Source organism: Cebus imitator, unplaced genomic scaffold (assembly GCF_001604975.1).
Source record: "Cebus imitator isolate Cc_AM_T3 unplaced genomic scaffold, Cebus_imitator-1.0 Scaffold42, whole genome shotgun sequence".
NCBI lineage: Eukaryota > Metazoa > Chordata > Mammalia > Primates > Cebidae > Cebus > Cebus imitator.
This window is the reverse complement of record NW_016107357.1, coordinates 5,673,980-5,693,338: the sequence shown is the minus strand read 5'-3', so window position 1 is coordinate 5,693,338 and position 19,359 is coordinate 5,673,980. Positions and strand designations below refer to the sequence as shown.

Sequence of the window (19,359 nt, the reverse complement as noted above, 5' to 3'; positions counted from 1 at the left end):
AACAGGACCTAGAAGAAACTGCTTTGGTGAGGAGCATAGTTTCTCTGTAGCTCTAAGGGCAACCTGGCCTCCAAGTTCGAGAGTTTGCTTATTTATTCCTAACTCACCAAGAAAAAAAGTCCAATTTCAGCTAGTACCACAAGGGGGAGCTAAGTCTTAAAAAGCCTAGATAAGCTTCTAGACATTAAATGTCTCATTTAAAGCATGGCTCTCTTAGAAAGATTTGAAAAAATATTCTGCCATAAGTGACTCTTTCTAAGAAACAGACCCAAAAACCCCTTTCCTGCTTAAAATCTTCCAAGGATCTCTGCCAACAATGATCTGACCACTCACCATGGCACACAATTTTCTGACTTCTCCTACGTCCCTCCAACAGACCTTCCCCCTCTTAGCTCCATACTTTTTAATTTGTATTTTTTCTGAGACAGGGTCTTGCTCTGTTGTCCAGGCTGGAGTGTGTTGGTACAGTCTCCCGCTAACTGCAACCTCTGCCTCCTGGGCTCAAGCAATTCCCCTGCCTCAGCCTCCCAAGTAGCTGGGATTACAGGTGCACACCACTATGCCCAGCTAATCTTAACTCCACACTTTAACAGCACCCACTGGTCAAGAACAGTGGCTCACCCCTGTAATCCCAGCACTTTGGGAGACCATGGTTGACGGCTCCCATGGGCTAAGGACTTCAAGGCCAGCCTGGGCAACACTGCGGAACCCCACCTCTACTAAAAATACAAAAAAAAAAAAAAAAAGCCAGGCGTGGTGGTGCACACTTGTGATCCCAGCCACTAAGTGGACTGAGGCAGGAGGATCACTTGAGCCCAGGAGGCAGAGGTTGCAGTGAGCTGATATCACGCCACTGTACTCCAACCTGGACGACATAACAAAATCCTGTCTCAAAAAAAAGAAAAGGAAAAAAAGAAAGAAAACACCAACTACTCATGTTTCCCTGGCTTCCCCAAATAACCCTTCCTTCATGCCTTCACTTCTCTGAATGTGTTATTTCTTCTGCCTGACTGCATGCTGCCCGCCCCCCTGCCCATCTCCCTCCCCAGCCCTTCTATTTGACAACTCCAAGTCAAGCTCCCATCTGTCTTTTGACTGTGCTTAAAGCATCTCTCAGCAAACTTCTGGCCTTTCGTATCGCTCTCCCACCACAGTGAACCAATTTATGCCACAGATTGTGCTACCATCAGGTAAATACTTCTCTTCCTGCTCATTATCATAGTACATTTCAAGTGAATGTCTTTCTTTCCTGGCTAGACTGAAAAGGATCCTGAAGAGAAGAAACACATTTGACAGAAGTGCCTGTGCCCAGCTCTGGCATGCAGTAAAGCCTCCTCAAGCGCGGAACTAAGAGCCCATTAAAGCCACACACCTGTGGTTCATTTCAGGATCTCTCTTCACAGGATCAGGAGTCATCTTCATAAACACATTTTAAGTCATTCACCTCATGCTCAAAATCAACTTAGAAACTGTAATAATCAACATTTTAGCTAAAAAAAAAAAAGCCCTATGTGTCAAACTTACCAACTTAGTTAAATAAAACGCGAATGAACAGATTAGAAGGATTGCCTTTTCCAAAGGTGTGACGCTTGCAGGCTCTTCGGCAACCATCTCTAGTTGCTTGATTGCTTCAACACCATCCATAGGAGAGTCTTCTGTTGTAATTGGCCCTAGAACAGGGAGGAAAAAGATATTTTGTGCTTTAGAATAAGAATTGTTTCTCATTTTAAAAAAATACTTATTGAGTATCAACTAAATGTTAGGCACTGTGCCTGGAAAGTAAACTTTCCCATCTCTCACCTGATGTTTCCCATGCACTATGGTGAAATACTCGTTGTGTCAGTCTGCCCTGGACTATTACACACTTCAATGGCCATACTGTCTCCTATAAGCTTATGGTATAAACATACCTGGACCCCTTCCCTGTATTTTAAGAAGTTTTATTTACCATGTCCAGATAGCAAATAAAAAAAAAGTACTGCATTGCACTGTACTGTATTTGGAAAGAGAGGGGGTAAAGTAGAAGGAAAACAGAATTTGTGAGTTTTAGAGCAGTGGTTCTCCAACCACTGCTAATTTGCATCAGGTCGGTCTTTCCTGGAGGGATAATCAATCAGTATTTTGTTAAGCACAGACTGCTGGTCCCACCCCCAGAGTTTCTGATGCTGTTGGTCTGGTTGAAAACTACTGTTTTAGAGCATGGGGCCTTTGAAGAATAATATTTTAGATTGAAATAATTTACACAAGATAGTGGCAGCCAAACACTGGTTTGTAGGTTAGTTACAGTCTCTGGTGTCTTTCCTATTTCTGATCTCCATCTGTCTTAACGCCTGCTTTTCTCTCAGTAAGATCTGGGATCCGCTTTTCCTTTGAGTTTAACATGTCTCTAGCTACTACCTCTGACAATGAATCTCCTAGAAGGCCTTCTTTATGATGTTGCCACTTCGTAGAAAAAAATTAGCAAGCTTTACCTGGGTCCAAGTCTTTCTCAGTATTTGGCTTTGGTGACACTTCTGAGGCATGAGTGTCCCTCATCACAGGTTGGTCCAAGTGGGTGGGCTCTTCAGGAACCTGCACATTCAGTTCTGTTGTGTTCTCTTGTGACACATTATCTTCATGCGGCAGTTGCATCTCTGCAGGTGAGAAGAATGCATTGGGTTAGCACAGCTCTATGACACTACGTGTTTGGCTAATCCCACTGACCATACCAGCTCCAGGGCGCCTCCACATTGCCCTCCATACACAGGCATCCCATGAAGCACAACTGGGCAGGGAAATAAGAGTTTCAGTTTCTTTTATTCCATTTAAAGGATGACTAATCTACATAATAAAATCTGCAGAGGAGTATTTCATAAATAAATATATTTATGGTAGGGACTTCAGTAACATCTTTCCTTGGCAAACTAACCTATGCCCACACAAATAAATGTGCAAAAGAGAATTCCACTTAAGAGCAGAAATGTGAAACATCTCTTCTGCAGAGAAGTAACATGAACTCTTGCATACAAAAGCATGCAAGAAAGAGTACAGACAGGGACATTCCACGGCAGGGCAGCTTGCTGAAATGCCTTTTGAATATTTTCAAAGTACCTCTAAGAGTCAAAGAAAGTGAACCCATCTCCTTCCCTAAGAGGCTCAGGGGACAGTCCAATGTGATCCAGAGCAAAGGTGAATTTCTTTGTAACCTCCTATTTTACCCTGAAAATTCACCTGAATTTTGCATTCTCATCCAAAATATATATCTTAATTAAATGCAAAAAGAGTTCTCCTCCCCCAACTCTCAGGAAAAATTAGCACTCTGGGGAAATACATTTGCCTTTGGCTTTCTGTCCCCCTGGTACTCTTGATTCAGATGCATCTGTCTGAAAAGCCTGGATACACCAGGTGCGGTAGCTCACACCCGTAATCTCAGTACTCTGAGATGCCAAAGTAGGAGAGTCACTTGAGGCCAAACGGGCAAGATTGGCCTGGGCAACATATCGAGACCCTGTCTTTACAATAAATAAAAAATTAGTTGGGTACAGTGATGCATGCCTGTAGTTCTAGCCACTTAGGAGGCTGAGGTGGGAGGTTCTCTTGAGCCTAGGAGTTGGAAGCTGCAATGAGCTATGATCATGCCACTACACTGCAGCCTGGGTGACAGAGTGATATCCTGTCTCAAGAAAAAAAAGAAAGAGAAAGAGGAAGGAAGGGAGGGTGGCTAGGAAAAGGGAAAGAAAAGAAAGAGAAAAACCTGGATGCAGAGAATAGAACAAGGAACTAGAAATCAGAACACTTATGTCAAGATATTGGCTCGGAGTCAATTCAACTGAATGGTTTCCATGCATCAAGTGCTGCATTAGAAGGCTTCCCATCCCTATCCTAACCTTGATTAATCTGAATGCAAGAACCTTAGGGTCCAGAAGGGTTTAACTGGAATAAGTGCTTCTAAAAAAAAAACAGGAAGAACAAGCCATCCACAAAAGATAAAACTGGAGAGAACATAGGAATTCAGCCAAGGCATTGATCTAAAAGCTATACCAGTCAATCCATGGTTAGAGAGCAGTTATCTTATGATTGAAAAACTGTTTTCAGTAAAATCCTTCCATAATTTTACATGACATCTGTATTTTGTACATTACTTTCTGGTTTATATCTTTCTCTTTAGCTTTTTATAAAGTTTCCTTTTGAAAATGCTAACCAGTCTCAACTATTCCAAGAGAAACAGCAAGAAATCCTCCTCCATGCTCCAGCCTAAAAGAAGGCAGGAAGGAATATGTGGGCCTCCCTGTGTCGTCCCTCCTTTAGGCACACTGGAAACTCAACAGAGCTTGACAAGTCAGATACAAGGCACCTCAGCGAACCCTGCTCCACCTGCTTCTCCAGCCCAATTCTACAAGGCCATAGGTATCTCACCTTCCATTGCTCCACCCAAGCCTTCATCTATAGGTGGTGCCATCACCAGTATGGCTGTCTCCTCTGCTGTGGAGTGCTTGTACCTAACAAAATAGATGAGGTCTTGAATGTCATCAAGCACTGCGGCCTCTTCAAATATGTTATTTTCCTTTACTCCCAGATCTCTATTTTCAGCCACACGAGTATCAAGCATTTTTTCTGCTATGCTCAGAATTTGTGACTCAGAAGCACGGAAGACCTTATCTAGGACCTTTTCCACATTATAGGGTAGGCTCTCCTGCTGTGCTGACTTCAGTTTTGATGACATTTCTTGTAGCAAGGATTCTAGCTCATGAACATTAAAGTACTTCTGGAACCGCTGCAAAGACTGCTGTTCTTTAAAGAAGCTGCTTCTGATAGGCAAGTCCTCCCTCTTGTCACTATTCTCTGGCTCTACAGTTGTATGGGGAGTCCAATGGAACAAGTCATCTTCAAGGTCTGCAGCAGCAGACCCCTGGCTTCCTGTGCCCATGTGTTTCTCTGTGTTCTCATGGTCCTCCTTTGAGAGTTCTCCCTCAGGCTTCTCTGCAAGCCCTGAGGCCTTCAGATGTTCCTCAGGTTTGTTGATCTTCAGATAATCAGAATCTTTATTCTGAAACACTTCACCTAACTCTGGAGTCTGAGTTTTCATGCTATCAGAAAAGTCACTTCCTTCAGATGGTCGGTGTGCTTTCTCATCTGCTGGAGGGCGTTCTTTTACCACCATTGTATATGGTTCCCTGCCTCCTGTGTTGACTCCTTTGGCTGCAGTCTCATGTTTTTTTTCACTATCCAAAATCTTACCAGTTTCTTGCTTGCTTTCTTCAATTTCTGGGTCAGGATTAGTGGTCCCTAAAACTGCTCTTTCAGGGACTTGCAGATTAACATCAAACTGCCTGCCCTGAATTCCAGGGTTTTCTTCTTTAGACCGTTTTGCACTTACAGCATTTTCATCCTCCAGTAGTTCTTCAGGGGGATAATCATCCTCTTCTGCTTCTGAAAGGAAAGCTGGTTCTCCTGTGCTGTCAGATTGGTCTGTCTGTCCTACTTCCTGGGTACCCTGCATTGCCTTGTGATGAAAAACCTCTTCATCCAAGGAGTACTCTTTGGCTTCGCCCTCAGAGAGTCTTATCTTCTCACTTATTTGCTTATTGACTGTGGCAGCCACATCTCTCTCTTGTTGCCAAGAAAGATTTCTTCCCAGGATGGGAACCTTTTCTTCCAGTTCTCTGGGCAAACTGATCTCATCTGGAGAGGAGAATCTAGGTTGGTTTTGAGTTTTAAGAACTAGTTCCTCTTTAAATTCCTCACATTGATTCTCCACTGGAAGCGTGTGTGGTTTGGCTCCATTTACTGAAGGGTCTCCCTCCACACTGTCTCTGGATACATTAGGGTGGTTATCTCCCGTGACTGGTGCAGTACCCAAGGATTCCTGTTGAATCTTTCTGGCATTCATTCCGTTCCCTGCAGCTTTCTGTGCAGATTCACTCTCTGAGCCACCTTCCAAAATCTGCTCTCCAAGATTTTCTTCGTGGGGCATTCCTTTCAAGATATGAATAGCTGCTCCTTTTAGGTCACTTTCTTCATCGTCGAAGGCTGATTTTAATGCCTCTTTGCCCTTTTCATCAGCTGGCATAGAGTTGAGGTTATTGCTGTGAGTAGGGCTGTGCACAGTCATCCCTTCTTGCTTTTCATCCTCTAATTCTGTCTCATCTTGTACCAGGCCCTTCTTGGATTCCTGAACTTCCTGCCCTTTTCCTTTAATGTGACATTCTGTGTTTACTTCTGGGCCTTTGTCATTATTCGTTTTAGGGATGTCTGCAATCAAAAGACCGTCATCTACATTGTCAGGGTCACTATAATCTGTTGCGGACTGTAGTTTCCCCTGTTTGCTCTCTGGGACTAATGCATCATCATCTTTTTCTTCCTCTGAATTAGAGCTCTCTAAGCCCAGTGTATCTGTTTTTTCTTCACCTCCTGTGACAAGAGAAAAGATAGTATCCCCCCAGGTTGTTAGTATATTTTTATCATCATTTTTGATGCCAGGGCGCACAGTTAGCTCAACTTTATCCTCTTCATTTGAATTCTGCTCTTTATCTGTTGAATATTTCTCAACTCCAGACTTTGCTGGAGTTTTGATATCTTCCCCATCTGTAAAGGTGAGTAATGGCAGCTTATCAAAGTCTTCTTGGTTCTCCTCATCTTCTTTCCCAACTGCATAATACTCAGCATCCAAATCCTCATCAAAATCATCTTCTAATGAAGTAACAAGTTGGGTTGCCTCATCATCAGATACAAGTGCATCAGCTGTTGAGCCAAATTTGGTTTTCAAGTCTAGAGTCATTTCTTTTTTCAAAAGTTTATAGGCATCAATCTTATCCTGTTCATTTGAGACCTGAGAGCCATTGCTGGTTTTGTTGTTTTCACTTTCTGGCACTTTTGGTTTATCTTGCAGCATTTCTTCAAAAGCTTCAAATGAAGGCTGCTCTCCCTGAGCATGATCTGCTTGGCTGTTTGTATGGGGGTGGTGCTTCTGAGCTGTAAACTGTTCCTGAAGATCCTTTGCCTTTTCTGAGAATACTCTGTCATTTTCCTCTGAGTAGGCTTCCACTGGTTCAGGCTCAGGTTCCCTTTCCTTAGATAATTCAGGGGTTTTTTCCAAATCTTGTGACATTTTTTCTACAGCTTTCTCAGAATCTCTAGTTGCAGAATCGTACAGTTCCAAGAACCCTAAAAGTTCTTCTACATTATAATTATCAAAATCATCTCTTCCTCCATCAAAACAAACAAAATCCGTCTCCTGCAAGAAAAAAAAATTAGTGTATCACTAATCAAGTGTCACAAGAGCAAACTCTTATCCATGTTAATGACTGAGATAATCCCAAATTCACATTTGGCTCTAAAGGAGATTTTGCGCCAATGTTGGGCACCTGTTCTTGGGCAGTGGGTGGATAGGAGGCTGGAACCCACTTTCCCATCTGAGTAATACTCCTGGCTTCCCTTCATTCTCTCTTCCCCGGGGGAGGAATGATTCATGTGGTTGGTGAGTTTGCTCAGTCCCATTCCTGTTTTCTGGTTGGGACCTGCTGGAGAGAAAACACACATTCTGTTCCTCCACGCTGTCGGTTTTACAGGGACAGTCCCCCTTGGGGAGACCCCTAGTTGGGTAGCTCTGTTTGTGACTGGGTAAGTCCATCTTAATTTAGACTATAATGTTAGAAAGCCCATTATTTCTGCATACTCCAAACAGCTTTATCAGTAAATAATGGGGTCATTTTGATCTTCTATGTGCCCAAATTCTGGGTCTCTCAACTTGTTTTGAGCACAGGTGGGGAAAAGTGAGGTGTCATTTACTGGGTTCCCCAACTCCCAACATATATGCCTGATGTTCTGGGAATTCACCTCATAATAACCCATCTAGAAGGAGCTAAAAGACCATCAGCTTCTCTACATTGTGCCCTACGTGCCATACTTCTCTGCTCATCCAGTCAGAAACAGGCAGAATCACCTGGCTGTTAGGCTCCTAGTCTACAGGGATCTGGGGATCATATTTTCCTTGGATTGAGAAAGATAAATCAGCTTCAGAAGGAACTTACTGAGATAGAGGTGTATGAGATGTAAAAATGTAAGAGAACAAATAATGGTGTAAAGGGGGCTCCCCATTTTGTTACTGTCACAAGAACAACTTCTGGGGGAGACCTGTCCAGTATACTAGAGATGAATGATTTCCCTCTTTCCATCATGCCCACTTCTGAGCCAATTGTTTTTAATATGAAGGGAATCATGCAATTACTATACAGAATCCAAAACAGGTCAGGTCTCTGTGACCAGTGAATTGCTGTCTCACAGTCATATGCTGAGCAGTCTCTTCAGCAGGAGTGAAGTCAAACAGGCAATAGGACTGACTATGTAACCCCTGAGGGCATCCAGAAATTTTAAGCATAGTGATAGCTCTGTGACTTCATTCTGCCAATCTCATCTAAGAACTGCCCTAGCCCAGCATCTTGCATGCTCTGCAGTAACCCCAAAGAGCTATTCAGACTTCTGAATGTAAACAGGCATCAATTACTATAAATTCTAAAACTCAGAAAATAATCAGATGGGGCCAGGCACAGTGTTATAGATATATTATGCAGCCCATAATCCTAGCACTTTGGGAGGCCAAGGCAGGTGGATCACTTGAGGTCAGGAGTTCGAGACCAGCCTGGCCAATACGGTGAAACCACATCTCTACTAAAAATACAAAAAATTCACCGGGTGTGGTGGCGGGCCTGTAATCCCAGCTACTCAGGGGCTGAGGTAGGAGAATTACTTGAACCTTGGAGGCAGAGGCTGCAGTGAGCTGAGACTGCACCACTGTACTCCAGACTGGGCAGCAGAGCAAGACTCCATCTCAAAAAAATAATAATCAGATGGAATGTAGATTCTAGAAAACAAAATCCTTTCAGTACAAAACCATTGTGCACCATAGATAAATGCTTTATAGAATGTGTAGTCAGTGCCTTAGAGATTTGAGACTGGACCTTACCTGAAACTCTCAGGTTCCCTTTCCCAAATCTATAGCCAAAATTCCTTAAATCACTAAAGAGTCAATAATAAGAAAACCTTTATAAGTTTGCATTTCTGGCTCAGTATAAAATTAGAGATTGATTAATTTAACCTGATTTCTATATCCTTAACATGTCTAACAGCTATCCAATAAATAGTTTTCAAATTGGGATACAGCTTCTCCTTTTGCTCATAAAATGAAGTTATTTGCCTTCTAACATTAATAAGTAAATATAAAACTATTGAATTCCTAGTTTTTCACATATAAAGCAGCAAAGAAAAGCCTTGTATAAGAGTACACAGCCTTATATAAGAACATCTATTTCAATATATTAGATAACTATCACATTATGATAAAATCTCATTTAAATTCTTTGGAAACTTTTCTTTCTTTTTTTCTAGGTAGTCACTTATAAGCCAACTTATAACTGAGAACAAGGCAGAAACCACAACTTACATCTGTTGGAACTTGTAGCTCTTCTTTGGTATATTCATGAACTACCTGGATTAAATCTTTTGGAAAATATCCAAAAAGGCGCCCAACCTATAGAAAAGAATGGGCAGAAGGGACAAATATCAATCAAATTCTGTATGAGAAATATAAACAAGAGACTTCTTAGTAGTGTAGAAAATATACAAATATATAGGTAAGTAGATATAACTAAGAGAGGTAGATAGTTGCTGTTATAATTACACCAAGATTATTACTTATTACTCTCAAAATTTATGTACAGAAAATTGTTAAGCAACGTTTCTAAAACTGTGGAATTTTTTTTTTATTACATTCGGCTTAATTCTAAACGCACGACATTTAAAGTTAGTGTTTAGAAGTAGATAAAAGATCTGTGTAAGGGAATATTATTGTATATTTTATATGATTAAAACTATGCATAGCAAAGCTGGTTATAAACACAATTCCAAATAACCCCTAGCAAAAATGTAGCTGCACATTTCATAGCATTGGTCATAACCCAGGACTTATAAGTATTTCTTAAACAATAAACAACAGCCATGTCATAAGTAAAAAGAATACAAAGTTTCTAAAATACATGACCACTACAACAAAAGGCAAATACAGCTGACCCTTAAACAATACAGGTGTTAGAAGCACAGTCAAAAATCTGCATATAACTTCTGACTCCACAAAAACTTAACTATGAATAGGCTACTATTGACCAGAAGCCTTACCAATAACATAAACGGTCAATTAATACATATTTTACATGTTATCGGTATATGTTTTATTCTTACAGTAGAGTAAGCTAGAGAAAAGAAAAGGTTATTAAGGCCAGGAATCGTGGATCATGCCTGTAATCACACTGGGCAGAGGAAGGAAGATCACTTAAGTTCAGGAGTTCAAGACCAGCCTGGTGACATTGTGAGATCCTGTCTCTACAAAATTTTTTTTAAAAAAACTAGCTGAGCACAGTGCCATGCACCTGTAGTCCCAACTACTGGGGAGGCTGAGGTGGGAGGATGATTTGAGCCCAGGAGATTCAGGCTGCAGTGAGGCTTCAGTGAGCCATGATGGCACCACTGCACTTGAGCCTGGGTGATAAAGTATTAAGAAAATCGAAAGACATAGAAAACATATTTACTATTCATCATTAAGTGGAAGTGGATAATCATCCTCATCATCTTCATACTGGGTAGGCTGAAGCAGAGGAAGAAGAGGAGGGGTTGGTCCTGCTGTTTCAGCAGTAGTAGCAGAGGCAGAGGAGGTAGAAGAGGAGGCACACACACTTGACGTAACTTTATGGAAGTGCAATGTAATTTCTGTCTAGCTTCTTTTGCTTTTTCATTTCTCTAAAAATGTTTCTAGATGGTACCAATTCTTATTCTACTGTTTGCTTTATTTTCAGTGCCCATATCAGACATTGGTCCATGTTATAACAGAAGTTAACAGCAGTCTTTAATAACTGAAACCCTTCTATCAGACTGTCTGATACTGACTTGTTTTCTGGCCTTTATGTCTTCTTCCTCACTGTCTGGCACTAGTTTTGAAACACCCATTTCCATCAGGTTGTCTCCTGCTAATTCCTCTGGTGTGGTGTCTATTAGCTCTTGAATTTCTCCAAGATCCATATCTTGAAACCCTTCAGCCTCACCTTTTTTGCCATATCCACGATCTGTTCCATGATTTCCTTGACTGATTGTATCATAAATCCTGTGAAATCAAGCACAACGTCTGGATACAGTTTTCTCCAGTAGTAATTTATTTTTTAGGGCTTGATGGCTTTCACAGCCTTTTCTATAACAATGATGGCATCTTCAATGACATAATCCTACCAGAATTGCATGATGTTCTTTCTATTAGCATTCTCTTCCAAAGTGTTGACAATCCTTTCCACAAAGTATGGTGTGTAACGAGTCTTAAAGTTCCTCATGACCTCCTAATCTAGAGGCTGAATTAGAGATGCTGTATTTAGGGCAAGTAGACCACTTCAACTCCATTGGTATTGAACTCACAAGGTTGTGGATGGCTGGGGGCATTGTCCGATATCAAAAGAACTTTAAAAAGCAGTTCCTTACTAGCAAATTACTTCCTAACTTCAGGGACAAAGCATTGATGGAATCAGTCCAGAAGAAGGGTTCTCATTGTCCAGACCTTCTTATTGTATATCCAAGACTGGCAGCTGGTATTCAATTTTCCCTTCAAGACTCAGGGGTTAGCAGATTTATAGATAAGGGCAGAAGGCAGTCCTGATCATAAACCCGACTGTATTTGCACGAAACAATGGAGTAGGCTTATCCCTTCCTCTTTTAAATCCTGGTGCTCACTTGTTTTCCTTATTAACAAATGTCCTTTATGAGTTTTTTTTCCCCCAAAATAGGGCACTTCTGTCAACATTAAAAACCTGTTCAGGCATATAGCCTCTGTCCTAAATGATTTTCTTAACGGTGTCTAGGAACTATTCTACTGCCTCCTGGTTGGCAGAAGGTACTTCCGCTGTTGGTTTGACTTTCTTTAAGCCAAACCACTTTCTAAAATTATCAAACCATCCTTTGCTGGCATTAAATTCTCCAGTGTTAGACCCTTCACTTTCCTTTTGCTTTGTTATACAATGCTTTGCTTTGACTTAAATCACATTAGAATCTATAGGTATGCCTTTCTAACAGCAAGCCTATAACCCCATAAAAGCTGTATTTTTAATAGTACACAAAATGGTATTTTACAAAACAAAAAGTGTAAGATCTTCATGACTGCTGGCATAGCTGCAATAACAGCTTCAAGGATTTCCTTTTCTTTTTTTATAGTGGTCCTTATGGTAGATTTGTTAACCTTGCAACCACAGCTGCAAGCCTCAATCTGCGGCACCTATCAAGCAGTCCAACTGTTTCTTGTAATGTCATTACTTTTCTCTGCTGCTTGAGAGCACTTCCAACATCACTAGTGACACTCTGTATGGGTCTCAGAGTGTTATTCAAGGTTTACAGTATTGCACTAAACACAAAAACTACACGAGAACCACAAGAGATCACTTTTTAAGCACTCTACAATTTATTGGAGAGATGAATTGCTCACATGGAATAATTAGTGTCACATGGCATTTTAGGTGGATACTCACAATACTTGAGCTCACCAGAATAGCAACAGTAGGTGGTTATGAAATATTATAGTACAGCATGTAGTACAATTAATTTATGCAATTACAATTTAATATTTTATCTTTATGTTTTACATTTTTCTTGACTGCGAAAGGTGCCATGTAAGACCTGAGTTTGCGTGTGTATGTTTTGATAAATTTTAACTTTTTATATAGATTTGTGTATGTTTTATGGTAGTAAAGAATACACTAGGATCTACATATATTTTATATATTAATAACGTACCTTTTTCTTAATTCTTTCAATATTTCTAGGCTAGGCAGTCTGAGAGTTTTTTTCAAATTATCACAAACCTCCATGAAATTTTATAATACATTTATGGAAAGAAATCTGCATATAAGTGGGCCCACAGAGTTCAAACCTGTGTTGCCCTAGGATCAGCCGTATTTGCTGATATGATGTGTTATACTGTCATTTTCCAAAATGACATTACAGGTGTCTGGAAACAAAATAAAATTACAATGTAACACACAGTAATCTGCACACCAAGCTTTCGTTTCATGCAAACCAATATCTCTATAGGAAATAATTCCATTCATTTTTAGCACTAGTAGCTAAGGTATGTAAAATGTGCCCTCTTGAGAAACACACAGTCTTTTACTAGGCACTGTCTGAAAGGAAGAGGTAGATCTCCCAATCATTAAGGGAGGAGGCTGGCATGTAAATCAAATGCACAAAAAGAAAAAAAGGTCATCTTATCCCTAATTCATAAAACACTTCTATTGATGGGTGTTCTTGTTCTATCTGAAAACTATGTGGAAGCCAGTATTAGTAGTGAAATACTGCCATGAAGATTAGATAAGGGCAATTAAACTTTGTGTTATTGGCAGATCAAGTCTAAAATGCTAAGAAACCAAAAAAGACTGCAGAATGAAAACTAAGAAACAGAAACAAGAATCATTTTGGAAGCTGAAGAGTTTTTAATTTCCTAAGAAGAAGGTTCATCAACTTAGAGGGGAGACTATTTTATTAAGGGAGAACGTGGAAAAAGGAAACAAATCAGAGGTATGTAGAGAAAGGGAAACACTGTACATTTACCTTCCTTAATCTTTGTCAATTGAGACCACAGGTGGCATCTCATTTCTTATCATTTGACAAAAAAAAAAGTTGCAGAATTGTAGGCCCGCATGACAAGAAGTAATCTTTCTTCTGCCAAGGTACTGTTAATTTCATTTGTTGGGGGTGGGGGTAAGTAGAGTATTGCCTTAAGAGAACAAATTCTGGATAAGTTAATATCAGGATAAATATAAATAAATGTCATTGCCCCATAAGGAAATACTGAAAAGGAAGACAGATAAGGCATGAGCCCTTCCATTAAAGAGTTCATGACTTTTTGTGAGCTAAGACAGTACACAAATTAACTGCCATACAAAGCAGTAAAGTAAATGCCACATGAACAGTGCAAACAAAGTGCCACCCAAACAATTATCAGGCAGCAAAGATCCCTTCTGGCTGGGTGCGGAAGGCAGTTTTCCTTAAGAAGGCAGGATGAGAGCTGCGACCCAGAAAGACTGACAGGACATCCAGAGCTGAATACGTTCATAAGAAAAACTGCAGTGGGAGGAAAATGTTAAGTCAAGTTCATTCATCCAAATGCTCAAAGATGAGGAGTGGAAAAAAAAACTTAACTGTTCTAGGAAAAACTCAGCCTAGATACATGGAAAAACATTTCCAAGAGTAAAGACTACCAACAAATCTCCTTAGGCAGACTTGGAAAGAAAGAGAATAGATTTGTCTTGGTATGGAGTGAGTCACTTGGGATGCTCTCTAAATAGGATGAACCTGAACAGTTGTTGTTTCCCAAGATTATTCCCTGGGAACCTGAAATGCCAACAAAATGAGTCTGTTTTCCCAAGGGGATTTCTTAAGCCTATTTTCTGTTTGTTTGTTTGTTTTGTGTTTTATTGAGAGTGACAGCTTTCACAGTTGGGATGGGTATTTCTCTAAGTTGGGACAATCCTAAAGACATCGAGGACCCTTACTACTTGAAGTAAAGACACAGTCCACACATCACACTGTCTAAAAAGAAAAGGATAATAACTCATAAGACAAGCCTCTCAACCAGAGGTCACTCTCAGTGAATCTCATTAAAACACCAAAGCATGATGCAGTCATTGATTGCCATGTCTGATATCAGGGCACCCATAAAATCAGCCGGGAACAGAGCCCCTGGCATAACCTCCAGATCCAGTGTCTGAAAAGCAGGACAAGGATGACCCCAAAGCTGCAAACAAAAAAATACACAAGAAAGCACACAGGAAACACACATTTTGCTTTTTTACAGACTAATAATAGCACAGATGATTAGGGAACTATTCCCAAGACTGTCACTTTTCATAAATATTAATATAAACAAAGAAATCACATAAAATCAACTTTTTTTAAACCTTTTGAGATGGAGTCTTGCTCTATCACCAGGCTGGAGTGCAGTGGCTCAATCTTGGTTCACTGCAAACTCCGCCTCCCAGGTTCAAGTGATTCTCCTGCCTCAGCCTCCCAGGTGACTGGGACTACAGGCACGTACCACCATGCCCAGCTAAGTTTTTGTATTTTAGTAGAGATGGGTTTCCCCATGTTGGCCAGAATGGTCTCAATCTCCTGACCTTGTAATCCTCCCACCTTGGCCTCCTGAGGTGATGGGATTACAGGCATGAGCCACCGCGCCTGGCGAAAATCAACTTTAAACTTACATGTTTAAAGTTTAAATGTTTAAACACTCTCTCACACATAGTTTACAGGAGTAAGTCTAATTCCCATGAATCCTTCCTTTTTAAAGCAATGAAGCAAAGAATTTTTCGGCTCTTACCATTTCTACTTCTAATATGTATGCAGCATCCTAGAGGTTGACACTGAGGGGAATTTGCTAGAATCAGTTCTATTTCAGAAGGCTCTGCTGAGCCCCTACTATATGCAGACCCAAGGCCACTGGGGACACAGGGCCATCTTTTTACACATTCTGGCAGAGAGGACAGGTTAATTCTATCAAAGGTCCCAAAAAAACACAGTCATTTAAATATACACTGCTAAGCAAGCCAATAAAAATTAAGTAAATAAAGTATGTCAAAATTTTACTTACACTTCCCGCCCAAACTTCAGGCGATCCTCTTGCCAGTTTATAGTAGACATATACAGGGTCACCTTTTTTAAAATTCACAAAACGACAATCTGGGCCTGTGAAGTCTTCTAGAGCTTCACCCCGGTACATTAACACTGTATAAAAAGAGAGAGGAAAAAATAGCCAGATTATCAAGATTCAATGTTCACAGTCCATATTGATTTATCAGGAAATAAAAGAATCCCAATATAAATAACAACCAAGTTTTTCCAGTACTCTGGAATTTCTTTTATTTGCTCAAAGTATCTCAAATCCTTAGAGCTTTACTGCCATAAATCATATCTTCTGCAAGTAGACAGAGGAAAGGAAAACCTTCTCTATTTTTCTCTATGGATAATACTGAGAAACAGAAAGCAATGTGTCAACTACCACACATGGCTTTTCTTACCCAAGTGAAACTCTTGATTCCCTCTAACTTTCTAGTTCCTCAATCTTTTCTGTTTCATTTTCATAAAAAGCTTCCTTTTACAAATTGGTAAGTGCAAGCCCAGATGATGATGAGCTTAAACATGGCTACGTGAAGAGGTAATAGGGACCAGAGTACCCAGGAGCTCCCAAGAGGCCAATTAACTTGAACTAACCATTAAACGTCTCTACCTTCAAGTGGCTGTAACCGCTACTATGTAGCAGTAAACACTGTCAATTTCACTGGCAGCCAAGTTGTTCTCCCTGTACAGTGTCTGGATAGATTAATGGAAAAAGATATCTATCACACCCTACTATAGATTCAATTACATCACAAAGCAATATTTTCTGAAAGTAAATAATGTTGGCTGCATCTAACATTAAGAAAGTTTCAAAACAAAGAAAAAATACCTTTATGTATATGTTTCTATAAACAAAATCAAAAATCGACATCTCATGTGGCCAGGACTAAGCAAATTATGAGAATCGGTCAGTAATTCCCTTCATGCTTAAAATGCACGCTTAAATCATGCTTGATCTAGAAACTGTAAAGCAATACTTTTCTTTCTGTGGCCACATAAACAATTTCCCATGTAAGACGAAATGGACAATAACTATATTTAAATAGCAGAGACAACGAAGGAAAATGGAAATAAGACTTTTTCCAAAAGCCAATTTGCAATAAAATACATTTAAAACGTGTCTTTAAATGGCTATACAAACATATAGATTTGGAGGGAGTTATTTGTTTTTTGAAGATAGACTGATTATTTTCCAACATGTCAACTTTGTAGTTCAGACATTATTGAGTGAGAGGCCAGGTTTAAGGAGATGGACAATTTAAGATTGGGAATAAGATCAAAATTGGAAATGGCAGTGTTTTTCTTGCTCTCCCTTAGAATAGATCATAGAGGACTTATAATAACATATCAGAGGCCAACGTAAAAGTGGAACAGCTATTTGAAAAGCACACAAGGACACTGTACACACTCATATTACAAAACACTTTATACGACACAACACAGACCCATCTAGACGTTGCTCCTGTTGATGCCTGTTATATTTGGTTTCCTCTGCTTGAACCATTTCTCAAGTTATGTTACAACCGTGAGCTCTTCTAACATCAGGCCTCAGTACTGAAGAAGCATCAGTGATTTGACGATTCTCCAGGTAACCCGTTTTGATGAACCCAGGCAGGGCCATGCTTGCAAGCAAAGAATACCAACTATCTTACCATCCAACAGCAAATGGATAACGGCCAGGTTTTGCTCCAAGAAAACTAAAGGGAAAAATCATGGCAGTTGTTCCGCTTTTGACAGCTTATTTATATCAACCACAGGGCTACCTCTAGGAATGGCTTCACACTCATTAGAGATCTCTTTTCTTGATTAATGTTGTAGAGATACAGACAGTTCAAATTATGAAATTTGGTTTTGATAACAAATTTGAATATGAATAGCTAAACTATAGGGTTCTTGGCCTTTCTAAAATGAATACTTTTCTATAGGCATTACTTAACAATGTATGAAAAGCCATTTCTGCAGTGGTTGTTAAGTTACAAGGTTGTTTGAACCAGCTGAAAGGCTCTAAGAATGATCCTGATTCGGGGAACACATAGAGTAGAGGTTTCAACACACAAGTGGCTAAGTCTAAACCTACCTTGGCTTTTAAGACCCTTGGGGTATTTATTATCATTCCTGTAATAACCCTCTTCATCTAAGCCTGAAGATCACCCCACCGCCCACCTCCAATCCCGGACTGGAGAGCAATTCCGTTTCCTGCGCACAGAAGAGGAGGCTGCCGGTCCCAGGTGGCCGGTGCAGATCCTCGGCCTCTTTGCAGAGCAAAAGCTTTTGGTCTTCCTGCTGCCCTGCCTAGCAGTCTGCAAAAAGGCTTCCAAGCACAGAAATGACAGGACTGATCAAAGTCGGGGTAGAGACCTCGGAATACAATGGGTGCTTGGACTCTGGACTCGTCCCAAACCTAAACTCCCAATTCCTGTTCAAAAGGCTGTATGAGCCCAAATCCCAATGAAGCAAAAGGGCAAAGGGGCAGCCCCAGAGAGCCTTTCCAGAGAAGCCCCACCATCAACCTGCCACTGGGAAAACGCCCACCGAGCCCTTAGCGCATCTGCCTGGGTACTGCACCCGCCGAGGTCCCCGCGGCGAGTGCAAGAAAGCGTTTGGCTGCGGCGTGGGGAGCCCAGTCCTGCAACACGCAACCACATCTGCCCTCGGAGCCCAGGTGGATGGGGGGTGGGGAAGAGACGCTGTGAGCTACTTCTGGGGAAACCAGGGACCACTGCAAGCAACCCCCGCGTCTCAGCAGAGGAAAATAAAATGCTGGCAACAAGTGGGAGGTGCAGCCCCCACGGTCAGGCCCGAGTGGCTGGGTGCCCGCAGAGCCTGAGAAGGCAGACACAGGGACCCGCAGCCAGCCCACCCCCGCGTCCCACCCGTCCCGCTTGCGACCCCCGAGCTGGCCCGCTGGGCTGCCAATCTCCAGCCCCCACACAACCCGGGCGGTGCCTCCGCGGAGACCCCGGGGCCAGCCGCCTCGCAGGCTCACTCACTGCTGCATTCGTCGTCGGCACAGAGTTTGTGCTCCGAGAAGCGCCGGCCAGTGCTGGGGTCCTGCTGGCCCGGCACTCGCCACGGCGGCCCGAGCACGAGCAGCCAGAAGAGCAGCCCAGGCGCCGCAGCCATGTTGTGGTCACCTCGGGGAGCCGGTGACGCGGAGGAGGAGGCCGGGGGCGGAGCACCGGGGGCGGGTGGGAAGCCAGGCGCCGCCGAGGGGCGGCGCCCGGGAAGGTCTGAGCAGTTCCTGACTGACACGTCAGCAGGGGCTTTAAGAGGGATGCGGGGGATCTCCAGGAGGGCTGAGGGCGACCTCCAAGAAGAGGACTGGCAGCCTCACTCTGAAGTCTGTTCCTCTGGTCGCTGCCTTGGCAACGGAACTCTTGCTTGTTCTCCCTCACCCAATCACCTGCCTTTGCCCCAGTCCCTCTCAGAACCTCCGCGTGACTCCATTCGTTGCTCACCCTTCTCTGCGCGCTTGGGTCCCCCAATGCTGCGCTCCCCAACCCTGTGCCAGACATTGGATAAAGCATCCAGGGTGGTGTGGGAGAGGGCCTTGTCTAAGAAGTCCACGACTTAGTGAAAACCAACTGACACAAAAACGACTAAACAATAAATGTCAGAGCAGGGAAAACTAGTTAATAGCAGCTAACATTTATGGAGTGCTTTATGCCCAGTTGTTATTCTAGGGTC

At 41.8% G+C, this 19,359-nt stretch overlaps 1 protein-coding gene across 1 annotated transcript in view; it reads right to left on the bottom strand.

Annotated features, from left to right (window-relative positions):
• The window catches only part of MIA3 (MIA SH3 domain ER export factor 3), a 53,998-nt gene extending 35,031 nt beyond the window's left edge, over window positions 1-18,967 (bottom strand). Inside the window, exons 1-6 of the mRNA XM_017526283.2 lie at window positions 18,663-18,967; window positions 15,647-15,780; window positions 9,419-9,505; window positions 4,396-7,213; window positions 2,472-2,633; window positions 1,525-1,670 (exon numbers count right to left, since the gene is read on the bottom strand). Of these exons, the coding sequence (XP_017381772.1) occupies window positions 1,525-1,670; window positions 2,472-2,633; window positions 4,396-7,213; window positions 9,419-9,505; window positions 15,647-15,780; window positions 18,663-18,795 (3,480 nt within the window). The 5' untranslated portion in view covers window positions 18,796-18,967. The remainder of the gene's footprint in view (window positions 1-1,524; window positions 1,671-2,471; window positions 2,634-4,395; window positions 7,214-9,418; window positions 9,506-15,646; window positions 15,781-18,662) is intronic.
• Between the last annotated feature and the right edge of the window lie 392 nt (window positions 18,968-19,359).